The sequence below is a fragment of the Elgaria multicarinata genome, chromosome 2 (genome assembly GCF_023053635.1).
Source record: "Elgaria multicarinata webbii isolate HBS135686 ecotype San Diego chromosome 2, rElgMul1.1.pri, whole genome shotgun sequence".
Lineage (NCBI taxonomy): Eukaryota > Metazoa > Chordata > Lepidosauria > Squamata > Anguidae > Elgaria > Elgaria multicarinata.
The window spans coordinates 110021680-110038757 of record NC_086172.1 but is presented as its reverse complement, the minus strand read 5'-3'; the positions used below and the strand labels follow the sequence as shown (position 1 = coordinate 110038757).

Here is a 17078-nt window from a genome sequence, read left to right as displayed (position 1 = left end):
AGGTTTTTTGTTGATTGAATGTATATAGATGGTCTTATGAAGTGTGACCCAGACATCTATGGTTTATAGCACACAGTAGAGTGTGCAGTCTTATTGCTGATTAATTTGTATTGTGTTGTTTCTATTCTCACATTTATGGCTATTTCGATGATATTGTATTTAATGTTCACTGCTTTGTTACCTCTGTGGGAAATGGTATATAACTATGCGTGAAAAATAAATAAATAGGAAATTGTACACACCTCACATAGTCACGTTAATATTGTGTGAGTGCATGTGTCTGTATACTTTCATGGCAGGGAAGCCATGACTAATGGCAGATATCTGAGAGGTTACACATTGCAAAATAATCATGTTCATCAGTGTGAAACTATCTCTGTACCTGAGCCTAATTTGAATGTTTGTTACCTCCCATTTTCCATCTTAAGACTGTCACTACATACAGACACCCATTTTTCTCCTGTCCACCCCCCTTTTGCTTTGTTTACCAATTTCACTGATGAAGAATTCTGGAGCACTCGAAGGCTTGCACAGTATTTTGTGACCTTTGAGTTGTCCTAATTCTGCTACTGTGATATGGATTTTAGAATTTTTGTTTGGGGTACACAAAAGGCACATATAGCTTACTACATGGAAGCAAAATCTCTGAAGTGTGTGAAGCAAGCACTTATATCAATAAGATCACATTGCACTAAATAACTGTAGTGTAAGACAGGGGTCATCAATACTTAAGAAATAACTTGATTGAGTGTAGGTTGTCGCTGAACCATGGGTTGTTGTTTAACTGTGGGTTATCATGTTGTCTAACCCGGCAATGATAACCAACATGGTTTATTAACCATGAACAAGCCGCAGCCCACAACCCGATAATAAACCATGGACTCTCTTCATGTGTTCTTCAACTAGGGTGACCATATGAAAAGGAGGACTGGGCTTCTGTATCTTTAACAATTGTATTGAAAAGGGAATTATATCAGGTGTCATTTGTATGCATGTAGCACCTGGTGAAATTCCCTCTTCATCACAACAGTTAAAGCTGCAGGAGCCCTGCCCACTTTTATATCTTGTCATGCTAGGCAGGTCTCCTGCAGCTTTAACTGTTGAGATGAAGAACAGTTCATCTCATGCATGCAAATGACACCTGCTGAAATTCCTTTTTTAGTACAACCGTTAAAGATACAGGAGCCCTGTCCTCCTTTTCATATGGTCACCCTACCATTGCCTGTATCTTGGGCACTCATGACTCACCCTGTTCCCCTTCTGAGCTGAAACTTTGTGTTTGACAAAGGTTTCAATCCAGTTTAATTTGCCTGTATATAACTGTTCACTGTGCATTACTCCTCTTTCCTGCTAAAGAGCAAGATATGTTTTCAGCATTCAACAAAACACATAAAAAGATTAAGAGATGCTCACCAAATTTCAAGTTCTGGCCCAAGCCGGTACCTTGATCCTTTGCATTTAGCAATTTCAATACCTAGAAAATTAAATTATTATTATTCATCTTCTACAATCTGGGTCCCAGAGATATGTATAAGTTGCAACTCTGCAAAGCACAGGAAAAGGGCACAATGTGATGCTTAAAGCAGAATAAAATTGAGATTTTCCATAAGCTTTTTAATGCAAATTCCTTGACTTGCGGCTACAAAGATATGCATGTGGACATTAAATTTTGACATCTCAAAAAACAGAAGGTGAGCAGGCCAAGGAAGATTGCCCATAATTGAGGGGGAAGTGATGTGCAGCTCCCTTCCCAACCTCGTTGCTAGCAGAAGCAGAATAAGTTACACAAAATCAAATTCATTCACGTTTGCTTAATGCATGCAGGTTTGCTTAATTTATTCAGATCATTTGGTCCAGAACATTTCTTTTTTTTTTTACTTCAGAGTATTTACTACCTAGCGTATAGCTCAGTTGACCAAGTCACAGGATTATTTTAACTGCAAGTAGTACAGAAGGCAGTGGTATGAAATGGGCATCTCAGATCAAGAATTATACATAGAGCAATCTTATAGAAGAGACACACTAATATGGGGGAGACATGATTCAGGTATAGACATTTATTCATGGTGTGCAGAAAGTGGATAGGAGGCATTTTTCTCCCTCTTTTAATACTAGAACATGGTGTTATCCCATAAAGCTGATTGGTGGGAGATTCAGGACATTTCTTCACACAGTGCATAGTTAAACTATAGAATTGATGTCCACAAGATAAGAGTAATGGCCACCACTTTGGATGGCTTTAAAAGGGGATTGGACAAATTCCTAGAGGAGCTATCAATGGCTACTAGTCCTGAGGGCTATCAGAGGCAGTATGCTTATATACACCACTTGCTGGCGAGCATGGCAGGAGAGTAATGTTGCACTCATGTCCAGTTTGTAGGTAGCTGATTGACTACTGTGCAAACAGAATGCTGGACTATGTGTTTGAATTCTACATTCTATCACTTCAGAAAGGAGGCCGACCACTCATAGTACTGAATGTATTTAATAAAGTAAAGTAGGGTATTTTAAAATAAAATAAAAGGGTTGTATTTTTGGATGACCCCCGCCCCGCATATAGTGAATTAGCACAGAGGGGAGAAAGGTTCAGCTTTTGCACAGCCCACTTTAGTATTATAACAACAACCCTATGTATTCATAGCTAACCCATTCCCCAACTGTGGATCCTTCTATAGCCAAAATGCCACTATCCATGGACAAGATGAAAGTATAAACAAGCTCAGGGAGACTCCAAAGTTTGCAGAGTACAACCCATCTTTAGGGGAAGCAGCCTAATGAGGAGTGTGCATGTTCAGCGGCCACAGGACACTGAGTCCTGGAGAGGGGTGGGGGTGGAGGATAGAAAGGCGTATTCTGGAAAAGACCATGTGGAACCCTGAAGAGGAACACTCCACACTGCAACATTTTGTTGCAGGTCCACTTGTAGCTCTTACTATTCTGCTGATGGGGGACCCGGATTGTCGTTGCATCACCACCACCTGGCAGTAAACAGAAGATCCACCCTTCCTTTAAGCGGTTTTGTTTTTCCTTTTTTAGCTTCGATCAGCCAGTGTTCTTTAGCTTACTTTTCAAAATCCTTTCCAAGTTGCCATCAAAATCAAGCGCCCACTGATTCAAAGCACAGGTAGCCACAGTGACTGTCCTGCCCATGGTGCCGCCACTGGGATCGCAGCTGCTCCTGCAGATGGTGTAGACAAAGTTGTTTCTCCCTTGGTGGGAGGGGATTCTGCTCGACTCGACCCAAGGCAGGTACAATTCCAGCGCAATCCTGACGGGTACTTCCGGCCTTAAACATAGAGATAGGAAAAGGGGTGAAGCTTGAGTAGATGTTTCGCTTGCATTTTTGCTCCGGAGTATATAGGGTTAATACCACAGAGATAAGGAGTAGAGACGCCATAGCAGAAACTAGTGTGATACGCACGCCCCCTGGTGCTTCATTTGGGATTTCGATGTTCCTGACCCTGTTAAGAGTGGAATTACACTGCGCACAGTCGTACGCAGTGTAGTTAAGGACGGTCAGTAAAACGAACATTCCGCCATGTTAAATGGAGTTACTGGGGGGAGGGTCAACCTAGCAGCCTAAAATGAAAACTATTTCAGCAATCTTTCTGAAACGCAGTACTGCCAGAAAGAAATGCTGGCTTTACAAACCCTGCGCGTTTCAGGGAGATTGCTGGAATATTGAGGGCTGGATGGGAGTTTAAAGCAGAAAAAGGGGGGGAAGCATGTCTGTTTCAAAGTGATCAGACTTACTTCTGGATTGGGGACTTTTTTTTTTTTTGCGCACTTATAGCGCTCAATTGGAAGCCTCCCCATGCAATCCATTAGTTGGATTGCATTGCCCTATCCAGCCCATTGATGGAACGGCCTTTCTTTTTTCAAAAGCCCATTCCATCAATTTTTTATTAATTTTTAAAAATCCCCATGTTTCCCTATGGGGAATCTGATAAGCTAACACATGCGTGTCAGATTCCCCGGAGGGAAGGGGGAGAAGCAGGGAGAGCCTGCGCTCATCCCCGATGAATAAGGTAAGTGGGGTGGGGCTTCCCTGGAGCCGCCGCTGCAGTTCGTGCAGCGGCGGGCCCAGGCATGGCAGCAGGGACCGGGGGGGCACGACTTACCTGGTCCGTCGGCGGCAGGCCTGGGTTTCTATCAATTGACCCCCGAGCTTCACCCAGTAGGAAGGCCGCAATTGCGGCCTTCCTTCTGGGTGAAGCCAGGGGCTCAATTGATTGAAACCCGGGCCTGCCGCCGACGGGGGGGAAGGAGGGAGCGACCGAGTGGGGGGGCAGGACGTTGCGGGTGGGGGGACGTTGGGGAGTGGGGGTTGGGGGGTTGGGCTCAGGCCGGGGGTGGGGGATGGGAGCAGTGACTTACCTTCCTCTCCGACGGCAGGCCCGGGTTGAAATGGAGCTCCTGGCTCCAACCGGAAGCTAAGCTTCGGCCTAGCTTCCGTTGGAGCCAGGGCCTCAATTTCAACCCAGGCCTGCCGTCGGGAGAGGAAGGTAAGTGAAGTTGGGGGCGGGGTTTGGGCTTTCCTTGGGCCGGGTTAGGTGGGAGGGGGAAGAGAGGGAGGGGGCGTGGGAGCCCAGCCAAGCGCTGGCTGCAAGGCGGCTGAGCGATGCGTCGCCTTCCAGCAGCAGCAGCAGCTGCCGGCGCGGCTCCCTGCCCCTTCTGTGCCTCCCCGGCCAACAAAGGCGGCGGAGGAGGAGGATGGCTCGGAGGGTGGCGGCGCCTCCTACTGGGGCTGGCGAGTGGGGCTCTGCACTGGCCGCTGGCCCTGTGCTTCCTCCGTCTGCCAGTCCAAATTTAAAGCGAGTGCTTTCCCTCTTCCCTTACAGCACAATTCTAGACAGGTCTTCTCAGAAAGAAGCCCCATAGATTTCAATGGGACTTACTCCCAGGTAAGCGTGTATAGGATTGCACCTTAGAACTTTTCCTGGGAGCAAATCCCACTGAATACAATGAGGCATACTTCTGAGTAGCATGCATAGGGTTGCGCTGTGGGTGTCTCATCTTCCATTTCTATTTTTTCTAGGGTGACCCTATAAAAAGGAGGACAGAGGTCTTGTATCTTTAACAGTTGCACAGAAAAGGGAATTTCAGCAGGTGTCATCTGTATGCATGCAGCACCTGGTGAAATTCCCTCTTCATCACAACAGTTAAAGCTGCAGGAGCTATACTAGAGTGATCATATACAAAAGAGGTCAGGGCTCCTGCAGCTGTAACTGTTGTGATGAAGAGGGAATTTCACCGGGTGCTGCATGCATACAAATGACACCTGCTGAAATTCCCTTTTCCATACAACCGTTAAAGATATAGGAGCCCAGTCCTCCTTTCCATATGGTCACCCTAGCTATATGGAAAGGAGGACAGGGCTCCTGTATCTTTAACAGTTTGTTCTGCAATCATAAAAGTGAATAACAGAAATGGCACGATGAGCAAAAGTTTTTCAAATGAGGTGCATCACCACAAAATGAAAGTTTGCGCAAGGGCTTATTTGAAGGAGTTTTCAGCTGACCACACGTGCAACTTAGATTAAGGTAAACCTCTTAATCCATCTTCACAATAACAGAGATTAGTATCAACTTTCCTTTGATGACAAAGCTCTGAAACACATAAGAGTTATCCCTAAACACACTTCAAACATCCTTTACTTCACATAAACATAATTGTTAAGCCATTGTAAGAGCTGGTTCCCTTTTTTTGCAGTGCACATTTTTACGTAAGATAGGTAACTTTGAATTCAGTGGCACAGCAGCAGCAAGGCCATATTGTGCTACACAATAGTCTTACTGTAAATACAGGAGAATTCTTTCATTGTTGACTTATTTCCCAACCATTTAAATTTGATTGTTTAAAGTGACAGCCAGCCAGATAAGTGCAGGAATCTAAATAAAGCTTGAAGATTTGTTTCCCCCTCTAACAAGCCACAGTTTGCACAATATGATAAGAAACAGTGCTCTGGTCACCAAAAGAAGGCAAGCAGGAATTCTCAATCAGACCCTGTATGCTGCTCATGAAAATGGCATCACCCTCAGTTGTGTGTGTGAAGGGATGCGATTGTTGCCTAAATGGCAGAAAGAGGTTCATTTCCCCTGGAGGACTGTGCCAATTTTATTCTTCAGGGTGGAATCAGACTCACAGACCTTAGGGGGATGCAACCCAAGTTTTATTTCTCGAGAAAGACCAGACAACCAGCAAGCTAACGCCCTGCAGGGTCTGGCCTCGAACAATCTAACAGTAATTCCTTATATTAACATACAAACAATGGGGATGAGTCACAATCATGTGAGGTTACTTCAGAGTCAAAGTTCAAATGTCACGTTGCTGTTTCTGGGCAGAGTTTGCACTCAGAACACAAACCTTTGCTCCCAGCCTACTATCTTAGGCACGGATGTGTATTCAGGGTCTTGTGATTAGCTAATTCAAGCAGGCATTTTGCAATTTATTCTACAATTTCCCCTCCTCAAAAGTATTTTTAAAATGAAGCGCACTTTGAACAAAGCAGGTTACATAGGAGATCATATGGCTCAAAATCAGGTATGGGTATCCAGCAACTAGTAGACCAAGATCTCTCATCAGGGATCCAATAGTACTGTCGATTTCCAGGCGTAATCACTTCTCCAACCATCCCGTAATCTCCTTTCACGGCCCACATGTGAGCTGGTCCAAATTTAAAGTGGACCATAGTTAGGGTGGTTGTTGAGTGTTCTCTACATTCTGAGTATGGTCCTACAATGACTTCTTGGTCTCCATACTGAAAGAGCTGACCCCAATTCATTTCTTTGTGCATTAACTTCTAAAGATGTATCAATGCTTCTTTTGACACATCTAGAGAGCAAAGACATCTCCTACATCGGTGTAAGTAAAGTACTTAGATAACAACAACCAGTCTAATCCGCTGGCAAAACTTTATAAGCATATTGCCTACATACCCACCATAAAAATCCTGGGTTCTATGAAGCTGAGCAATCATAGTAACTAAAGTGATACTGCTCAGATTGCTTTTCAGATTTATTCTATTCTTTTTCTCAGGTACTAAGATTTTGCTGGTAATGCATCAATCTTAAGGTACAACAGTGTAATTCTCATAATTCTAAGTTCCTTCTTGCAGGGCTAAAACTTGTGTGCTCCAGATTTCATGTCAAACAGAAGATCTCACATTTATACTGCTTTGAAAGCTGCAGGCCATCTGATAGGGGCAGTTCTTAAACTCTGGGGCTTCCAAAAAGTTGCTAATTCACAGTACAAAGATTTCTGGAATAGTAAGTTCTTTTGGGGAATTTCCCCACCATTTCCCTAAAATTAGATGTGCCCACACTTATCAGGGTAGTCTGGAAGATACAAAAAACAAGTTAACAAGTTACAATCACTTTTCTTCTTAAAGTTCAACTTTAGTGGATCAATTTGATGGACATATTCCACCTCCCACTCTGGCTCTAGTTTGTAATAACCCATTCTCATAAAGTCTGGCCACCTATTAAAGGCTTCATCAGCACAGTTCGGATTGTTGACCTTATTCCACCATTCAGACAAATTATGCAATTTTGAGAATCACTAAAGTCTTGGTTATACTTGCGGGGAAGAACCTGTTCCTCCTCTGCTTCTTTTTCTGGCCCTGCTTCGTCCGTGGGGTCCGTGGAAGGGCTTAGCGGTGCTGTTCCTTAGTGGCGAGAAGTCCTCAGTTTCATATTCCCCTACTACTGTAGGGTCAGAAAGATAGTGTATCCAAGCTGATTTTCCTTTGATTTTCAGGGCAGTGTGAGTTGTTAACAGCACTAGGAGAGGTCCGGTCCACCAATTGCTAGCCTTGTCTACTGCAAATTCTTTACATAGACTTCATCTCCAGGCTTGAAGGAATGAGCCGCAACATCAAGGAGTAAGGCTTGAGCATCTCCGACGTACCTCTGGATTTTCTGGTATTGCACCTGGAACTTGATAACATAAGCTGTTAGATCTTCATCCCCCCACCCCCATCAGAGCCACATAGGGCCTTGCATATTCTCTTACTGGAGGGGGCCTACCAAACAAAATTTCATAAGAAGATAGGCTTGAGTGAGAGCAATCAGCTCATTAACTCTGAAACAATAACTCTAGTTAATGAAACAATCAACAAAACCAGTCTTCCGGGTCCCCTCAACCATCTTAGAGGACTTATCCACAAACCAGATGAGTTCAGAATCAGGTAAACAAATGTTTCTCAAGTCGTCTCGAGGTATCTGAATTTTTCTGATAAGAGAGAGACAGTTCATTATCCTGTTCTGAGACAAGGCAACAAGGTTTAACACATCTCAAAATAGTCAATTTTGGTCTTTGCATTAACAGTTTCATACTTGATATATCTGGCATTAGCAAAATGCTGAGTGTTCTTCTGAATGAGTAAAACAGCAACTGCATGGGGTATTCATAATTGAAGAGGATAACCTAACACAATGTCCTGTACTTTCTCCATTATCAATACTGCCATGGCTATGGTCTGGAGACTCGAGGCATAGCCTTGTGCCACACTGTCCAATTATCCAGAATAGTATCCAGTTGGCCACCGTTGAGGACCTAAATATTGGCACAAGACTCTAGAAGCCACACTTTTCTTTTCATGTACAAACAATTAAAAAATAGTTTTGTATAATCAGGAAAGCCCAATACTGGGGCTGATGCAAGGAGGCTCTTTTTTAACTTGCTCCCAGACTTGGGAATCAAGTTTTGTCCATGCAATAACTTAACATTCCAAGCAAAACTCGACCCTGTCTTTTAGTAGGGGTACAAAAGTACTTAGAAATGCAAAATAGACGCAATATATTAGAGATATGAGTGGTATATACAACATATATACAGTTTGTAATCAATCTACAGAACAAATACTCATAGCTGGTACATATTCTTAAATCCCTTTAAAACAAATCTACTAGTGCAAAACCTCCACAATAACAATTAGTAAAGAAAAGCAGAAACTATTAGAGGACATCTTCATTTACATAATGGCATGCACTCTTTTACATGACAGTTTTCGGGTACCCTGTGACAACGCTTGTCCCAAATACTTCACTTTAGGCCCTACACCACTGCAATTTAGCAGCAGTTTCTGCAGCTGAAACTCTCCACACGGCCTGAGTTCGATCCCAGCGGAAGCTGGTTTCAGGCAGCCGGCTCGGGTCAACTCAGCCTTCCATCCTCCCGAGGTCGGTAAAATGAGTACCCAGTTAGCTGGGGGAAAGGTAACAACGGCCGGGGAAGGCAACGTCAAACCACCCCGCCACAAGGCCTGCCAAGAAAACATTAGCGAAAGCTGGCGTCCCTCCAAGAGTCAGTAATGACTCAGTGCTTGCACGAGAGGTTCCTTTCCTTTCCTTTCCTTCACTTAGCGAATTTAGAACAAATCAATAATGCAAAAAGGTATTGCAAATCTTTATGCACTAATATACTAAAAGAAACTGAACTTAAATTTACAACTATATCTATACAGACATCTACTGGAATGCTGCACATAATAGTGACAGGATTTGGGACCACGTTATGACTTGGGACAATAATCTCTTGCTGCATAAGACCTTAAATTAATTCTCTAATACATTCTTGGGCTTTTCTTGGGATTGGTGACTGTGTTACTTTAGGGGGCGCCATATCTGCACGGACCACAGACTTTAAAAGCCTTATTTGTCCAGAATCTTCTGCTCAGTGCACAAATGGCCCTTGCTGAAGTTTCTGGAGGCAAATTTTCTTCACATTTACTCATGAAAACTAACAAATTGTACCAGATATAAACACAACCAATATGACATTATATATTTACATTTAGTTTTGGTAACAACTCTTCACACAGTTTACAGGGCTTTAGACATCATAATGAAAGAGTGATCACATTGTAGAGGGCTGATTTTTACTCCCACGAGTTTACTCAGGGGAGTGCAGGAAAACTTTCTATCAATCCCCATTACTCGCTCTCTGCGTCCAGAGAGGCAAAAATTATTGAGCATGCTTTTTCTTTTCCTTTTCTATGGCGCCAGTATCTACTGGACATTCACAATATTTGCTATTTTATGTACAGAGTCAAGAAGGGCTCATTTAATTTTAATTTCTAAATATTAGTCATTTCCCCAGTCTTTCTTTCCTTTTCAACTCTCCTTCTTTCTCATAACAACCTACTACTAAATCTCTTTCTAATCGTCATTCTACTTTCCCCAGGGCTGCACCCTGGTAACCACCAACACTTCTAATTTGCCTTAATGAGCATTGTTGCCTCCAGTGTCCTAGTTCACAAAAAATGGCACACATCTCATTTCTGCCTATCTTCTCTCTATTTTGTCCTTCTCCCTCGTTTCCATGTTCTTTTACTACATCCAAAGACCTCTACCACGTCTAAAACTTCTACTAAAACCTCGGCCGCCTCCCCGGCCACGCCCAAATCCAGTGCAAAAAACTCTTCCTAATATCACTCTTAGTCTATTTGTTTCCGTCTTTCTGACTTCTTTCCATTTCTCTTCCACCAAAAAAACCCAACAACACATGCTATGCAATAATCAAAACCTGAGCTACAGTATTCCCCTGCCATCCTGGCAGATACTTCCACAAAGTATTCTTTAATATCTAAAACTTCTTGATCAACAAAAAATACTGACAACCAACACACTGCTTGCCTCTGGATTAATTCTACCATACCTTCAAAAGACTGCAGAAAAGCCTTGCCATAAGATTGGCTGGTAAGTCTGTTTTTGTTTGTTTTTGAATTACATTCTTGACTTTGGACCAATTTAACAATCTTTTAACCCATACGTTTTAGAGCTTGTAAAACCCTGTTTTAATCATCTATAATAATTAAGTGCACTGGCTCTTGTGGGTTAAATGCTAGTGCAGGGTCTGGATAAACATTCAAAACAGGGCTTGGAGCAACTCCTATGGGATTCTGTTGCAGAAATTTAAACAAAGGATTTTTCCCTTCCCCCCCCCCTTTTTTCTTCTTTTAAAACCAATCTGAGATCTCTTAAAACATTTTAATCAGGTAAACCAATAAGTGGCCAAGTTTTCAACACATAACAACACATAACAAAACCAAGTGCTTTTTCCCTTCAATTCTGCTGTTCCAGGCAAGTGCCTTGCATCCCATTTTTTTTACACATTACATCAAGGGGACCCGGTTGGGATGCTTTAACTTCCCCCCATTTCATCCTGCTTAGAACCTGAGAGCTTGGCCCATGTATACCTTTCAACATTTTTATGGCCTAGTCACTCACACCAAGATGGACTACTAATAACCTGAGAGTGTGGCTTATGTGTACCTTTCAACATTTCGCTCAATCGCTCATCTTGGGGGGTGTCTTAGCTGAATTTATGATCTTACCCTACTTTATTCATGAACATATAGGCAATAAGGTCACCCTGGTTCAGGTAGACCCAATGCAGGGGTGGGGAAACCAATGCGTGCTTCAATTCTAAAAATGCTTTTCTCATTTCTTTAATAAATTTCTACCCATCCAAGATGCGATCTCTTTTTAAAACTTCATATAGGGGTTTGGCCTTTCCGCCCTAGTCAGAGATCCATAGTCTGCAAAACCCTGTTCAATTTTCTTTCTATCAGGACACTCCCGCCTCCAATATCCCTCAATGCAGGGGGTTGGACTTGATGGCCTTGTGGGCCCCTTCCAACTCTGCCATTCTATGCTTCTTTTTACAAAAGGCACAAACATCCCATGGGAGGGGGGGGTCTGTCCCCCTCCTCTTCCTCCCCGTGTGAACACACGCCTTCTCTCTCCTTCTCCCTGGCCCGACGCTCCTCCTGCAGCAAGTAGGGGAACCCTAGGCCAACTGAAGGATGCAAATTCCATCAGGTTGTCCAGTTGCGGCAGGAGGACAACTGATTTTTCCTCCTGACACAACTGGAGTCCCTTTTCGCGCTCACGAGCATTATTTTTACACATCTGGCCTTTACACTTTATCAACCAAGGGGGATTCAAATTAGTCCAATTCAACCATGGGTCTATGTAGGGGATTTGATCATAATGTCCTCCTAAAGTAGTGTGCACTTTTCTCACCATCCGGACGTTATAATTCCCTTTCCTGGGCCCTAGGGGTTCCAACACACGGGCCACTCCTGTTGACTCAATACAATTAACTTGTTCTTGGTCATTTTAACCCCAAAATCCATTTTAAACCTTGCCCAGTTCCTTAACATCCATCCTAACGGAGTTTCTTCCTTTCTACTTCAGTTGAGGGGCCACTCCCCATTTTCAACCGGTACAGGCGCGTAGATAAGAGAATACTTACTCCGGCAGTCGCGTCCGACGGCTCCCTGGTCCGCTAGGTCTGGTCTGATTCTTCGTTCTCTGGAGCACCCATCCCGTAGCCTCTGGCTTCTCTCACGTCCGCAGGACTGGCCGGCGGCTCCAAATGGACCCGGTGATCACTTCCGAGCGCAGAATCAGACGTTCTTGAGAGCGCAGGTGGTCCAGGACAGGCTCCTGCCTTGGCTTCGCCAAAACTGTTGCCTAAATGGCAGAAAGAGGTTCGTTTCCCCTGGAGGACTGTGCCAATTTTATCCTTCAGGGTGGAATCAGACTCACAGACCTTCAGCAGATGCAACCCAAGTTTTATTTCTCGAGAAAGACCAGACAACCAGCAAGCTAACGCCCTGCAGGGTCTGGCCTCGAACAATCTATAACAGTGGTTCCCAAAGTGGGCGGTATTGCCCCCTTGGGGGCGGTGGGATTGCATAGGGGGGCATTAAGAGGCAAAGGGACGGCAGGGGGCACTGGCAGGGGGGCGCTCGAGGTGGTCTCTACAGAAGGTCCTAAAACCCAGGGACCGAGCAGGAAGAGCGGCAAATTCAGCCGCTCTCCCCACACCGCTCCTGCTCAGGAAGGACTTTCTCACTCACGCAGCCGTTCTCTCCTCCTATCCCAAGCCCACAGCGGCCCCACCAGAAGTAGGGGGTGGGGGAAGCGCCCACAGGAGGCAGCAGAGCAGGAAACAGCGGTGAATTCAGCTGCCCTGCCCACTCTTCTCCTGCCTAGGAGAGCCCAGGGCTTCTTTCCTGCTGGAGCCACCGCCGCCTGCTCACTCGCTCGCTTCCTCAGCCAGAGCTGCTCCCTCCTACAAGCTGCCCCGGCAGACCTCTCGCGATAGTTGCTGCACAAGGCGGGAACAGCAGCCATGTGGTGGAGAGGAAGGAGCATGTGGAGGACAGCAGGCGGCAGAGCAGCTGCCAAGAACAGCAGTCAGCTGGCAGGCTGGGTGGGAAGCAGGACTGCTTGTGCTGCTGCAAGGTATCACCAGGCTCCCTTCCCCTGTCAGGAGTTGCAGATTGGGGCCATCTCCCCTCTGAGCTGCTGCCCTCCTGGCCTAATCAGCCCAGCAGCTATTGTGAGGCTTGGAGGGAGGGGGGGTGGAGAGAGAGAGAGAGATGCTGTGTGTGTGTGCTCCCACCCCCCAAAAAAATCTGGACTACAACAGGATTGGGAGAGAAAAGAAAAGGGAGAGGGAGAGAGAATTGCAATTCCCCAGGTCCTTCCTGGCTAAAGAAGATTCAGCAGCACCTTTTTCCAGAATGCTTGCTGAAACAATTCCTATCTGCCCTTGCTTATTTCAGGGTGTCCAACCCCCTTTTTTCAAGCGTTCTTTTGGTAAACATGGTATGTGTGTGTCTTCTGTCACCATAAAAACAGAGCTGCAGCACAATCCTAAGTTTGTCTACTCAGAAGTAAGCCCCACTGAGATCAATAGAACTTACTCTGAGGTAAATGTGCATAGGATTCAGCCTGAAAACAAAGAGAGGGTGAAGAAAAGACAGGAGAAAATGAATTGTAGAAATAGAATAGCAAGGTAACTGTGGGATATTTAACCATATTTAAAGACAATAAGTACAGTAAAATTAGTGCCCCTCTACTTCAGTCCCAGCCAGATTTTCCATAGGAAAACTCTGTACCAGGTGGCAGATAATTATTTTAAAATTTTAATTAAAATACATTATCCTTTCCTATAACAAAATGGTGCTTACTCCTAAGTAAGTGTGTTCCACTGAAGAAGGAAATCCTGTATTCATGCTAGGGTGACCATATGAAAAGGAGGACCGGGCTCCTGTATCTTTAACAGTTGCATAGAAAAGGGAATTTCAGCAGGTGTCATTTGCTTATATGGAGAACCTGTTGAAATTCCCTCTTCTTCACAACAGTTAAAGGTGCAGGTGCCCTGCCCTCTTTTAAATCTGGTCACAGTACAGCTGCAGTATAGCTCCTGCAGCTTTAACTGTTGTGATGAAGAGGAAATTTCACCAGGTGTGATATGCATACAAATGACACCTGCTGAAATTCCCTTTTCTATGCAACTATTAAAGATACAGAAGCCCTGTCCTCCTTTTCATATGGTCACCCTAATTCATGCTAGTGTGACATGATAAGTTAAAGGCACAATTTTATGCATGTTTAGACAGAAAAAAGTCCTTCAACTCCTAGAATCCCCTCTAAATGGGAAACACCCATCCCAGGCTTGCCGAGGGAGGGAGGGAAAAGAGAGCGAACGCCTCTGTTTGCAGCCAGCACGGCAGGGCACACCAATTGGATTTTGAATAAAGTATTCAATTAATTGTTACTGTTTTGAATTTTATTGTTATCTTCCTTGGTGGGTCGTTGAAAACCACTATTCTGAATAATGATTTTTATAGTGTAGGGTAGGGGGGCGCTGGGCATGAGTTTGTGGAACCAAGGGGGCGGTGACCTGAAAAAGTTTGGGAACCACTGATCTATAACATACAAACAATGGGGATGAGTCACAATCATGTGAGGTTACTTCAGAGTCAAAGTTCCAATGCCAAGTTGCTGTTTCTGGGCAGAATTTGCACTAAGAACACAAACCTTTGCTCCCAGCCTACTATCTTAGGCACGGATGTGTATTCAGGGTCTTGTGATTAGCTAATTCAAGCAGGCATTTTGCAATTTATTCTACACTATGACCCCCAGGGACCAAAACATCAGCACACATGGAGAGAGTTCTGACAAAGGGCAGCAGTTGGAACAGACATACTAGCAGCACCAGATGTTGTGAAGGTCTGGAGAGCAGACATTTTCCAATATCTATCATAAACCACCAGAGCCTTATCATATATTTTTTAGATTTTAAGCCTGTGGGCAGGGACTGACTCATCTTGTTTATTGATTGATTGTAAACTGCTCCAAAAGCCTTTTTTGCCTGAGGGGCAAGATAAAAATACTTTAATTAATTAAATAAAAATGTATTAATTTCCACTTTTGGTCAACCACTCTGGAGACAAGCCAAGAAACACCAGTGCCTGCTGGGAGTTTCTATTTACATGGATCCTCTTTAATGAATCCTATAATATAAGCGTTGCAAGCTGCTTTTGAGGAGTCCAGACAAAAAGCAAGATATATACTCTTTACTAATGGGAAAAAAACAAAGTAGAAAGTGTGCATAGGATTGCAACCTTAAGCAGGCTTGCCTAGACTTGCATCTCCACGTAGGTGTGAGAAGGACTGCTCTAGATCCCTTTAAAGCAATTTCCTACATTCCTATGTGTCCTATATAGCACACAGAAGGGCAGGAGCTTAGCTATAAATGCTCTGCATGCAAAAGGTGCCAACCTCATTCTAACGCCAAGCTGTATACGTAATAAACTATCCATAATTTGCTGTCACCCAGATTGACTCCAGGTTGGAGAAGGCGACGGGAAACAATACTGGATAGTCAGTGCTTCCCCAACCTGGCGCTATCCAGAGCTGCTGGACTGTAATTCCCAAGATGCCCCCAGACAAGCATGCTGCCTGGGGGATGCTGGGAATTGTAGTCTAATACCTCTGAAACGCACCAGGATGGGGAAGGCTGAGCTAGACCAGTGGCCGCTTCCTGCCTTCCTTCCAAGAGGAGCCCCGCACAGACAAATCGAGCATGACGCCTTGAAAGCGGGCCCCAATTCCCAACAGAATAAAAGGCCGCGAGGAGCTGCCCCCCCTTCCCTCCCACCCTCCACGATCGACCCACCGGTCTAGCGTCCTCCACAAAGGTCAGCACTTCCTACTCCAGCCACAGCGAGGAAAACAAGTCCTTCCTTTCCCAGAATAACGTCACTTCCGACACAGCAGACCGCAAACTACCCTCCCGTGCCATGGAGCATGCTCAGTAGTAACCTCCGAAGTGAGCTCGGCTTTTTCTTTGCCCTCACTTTCCGTAGCCCATACTAATAACATGAACCTACCCCTACACTGCGCTCAACATCTAAGGTCCTCCTCCGAGTGCCTACTCCGAGGGAAGCTCGGAGGATGGCAACAAGGGAGAGGTTGCCCGCCCCCCCCCCCCCCGACTGTGGAATGATCTTCCCGATGAGGCTCGCCTGGCGCCAACGTTGTTATCTTTTCGGCGCCAGGTCAAGACCTTTCTCTTCTCCCAGGCATTTTAGCAGCATTTTAACAGCATTTAACAACGTTAAGTTTGTTTTTAATGGAACCCCCCCCCCCAGGATTGTTGTTTTTAAATGGATATTGTCTGTTTTTATACTGTTTTTTATGTTTTTTAAATTTTTTGTATACTTTTAATGTCTACTATTTTTAATTGTTGTGAACCGCCCAGAGAGCTTCGGCTGTGGGGCGGTATATAAATGTAATAAAATAAATAAATAAATAAATAAATAAATAATGGCGGGTCTGAAGCATTGAAGTCAATGCGCGCATGCGTAGTTTTGAAGTCTGTTGGCTACCTCGGTGCCACAAGCCAAGATGGTGGCGCTCAGGCCCTTGTGGAGATTACGGGCACCTTCAGGGTCATGGACGCAGGGGACTGCGCTGGGGGCAGCGCCCAGCAGGTAATGTCCCCCTTTTTCCACCAAGCTGGAAATATATATTTTCTCTCTTTCTAATGGGTGTCTGTCTTCTTCTGGAGAGGTAACTCCTCTCTCACTGATTTCTAGATAACTGTCAAGCTCCTAGTCGTCTTGGAATTCATGTTTTGAGCTGAATGCCCTGCCCTCTGTCTTGTGCATAAGGGTGGGCCGTGGTCTTTCGGTAGTGAGGGGAAAGCACTTTGCATATGCTCAGAGGCATGTCCTTGCTCTGTTGTACCATATGATTCCATACTCAGGG

At 44.7% G+C, this 17078-nt stretch overlaps 1 protein-coding gene across 1 annotated transcript in view; it reads right to left on the bottom strand.

The window, feature by feature from the left end:
* Window positions 1-16059, bottom strand: part of NADSYN1 (NAD synthetase 1) — a 61311-nt gene extending 45252 nt beyond the window's left edge. Inside the window, exons 1-4 of the mRNA XM_063117371.1 lie at window positions 15985-16059; window positions 12262-12482; window positions 3066-3286; window positions 1414-1474 (exon numbers count right to left, since the gene is read on the bottom strand). Coding sequence (XP_062973441.1) covers window positions 1414-1474; window positions 3066-3150 — 146 coding nt within the window. The 5' untranslated portion in view covers window positions 3151-3286; window positions 12262-12482; window positions 15985-16059. The remainder of the gene's footprint in view (window positions 1-1413; window positions 1475-3065; window positions 3287-12261; window positions 12483-15984) is intronic.
* Window positions 16060-17078: the final 1019 nt, after the last annotated feature.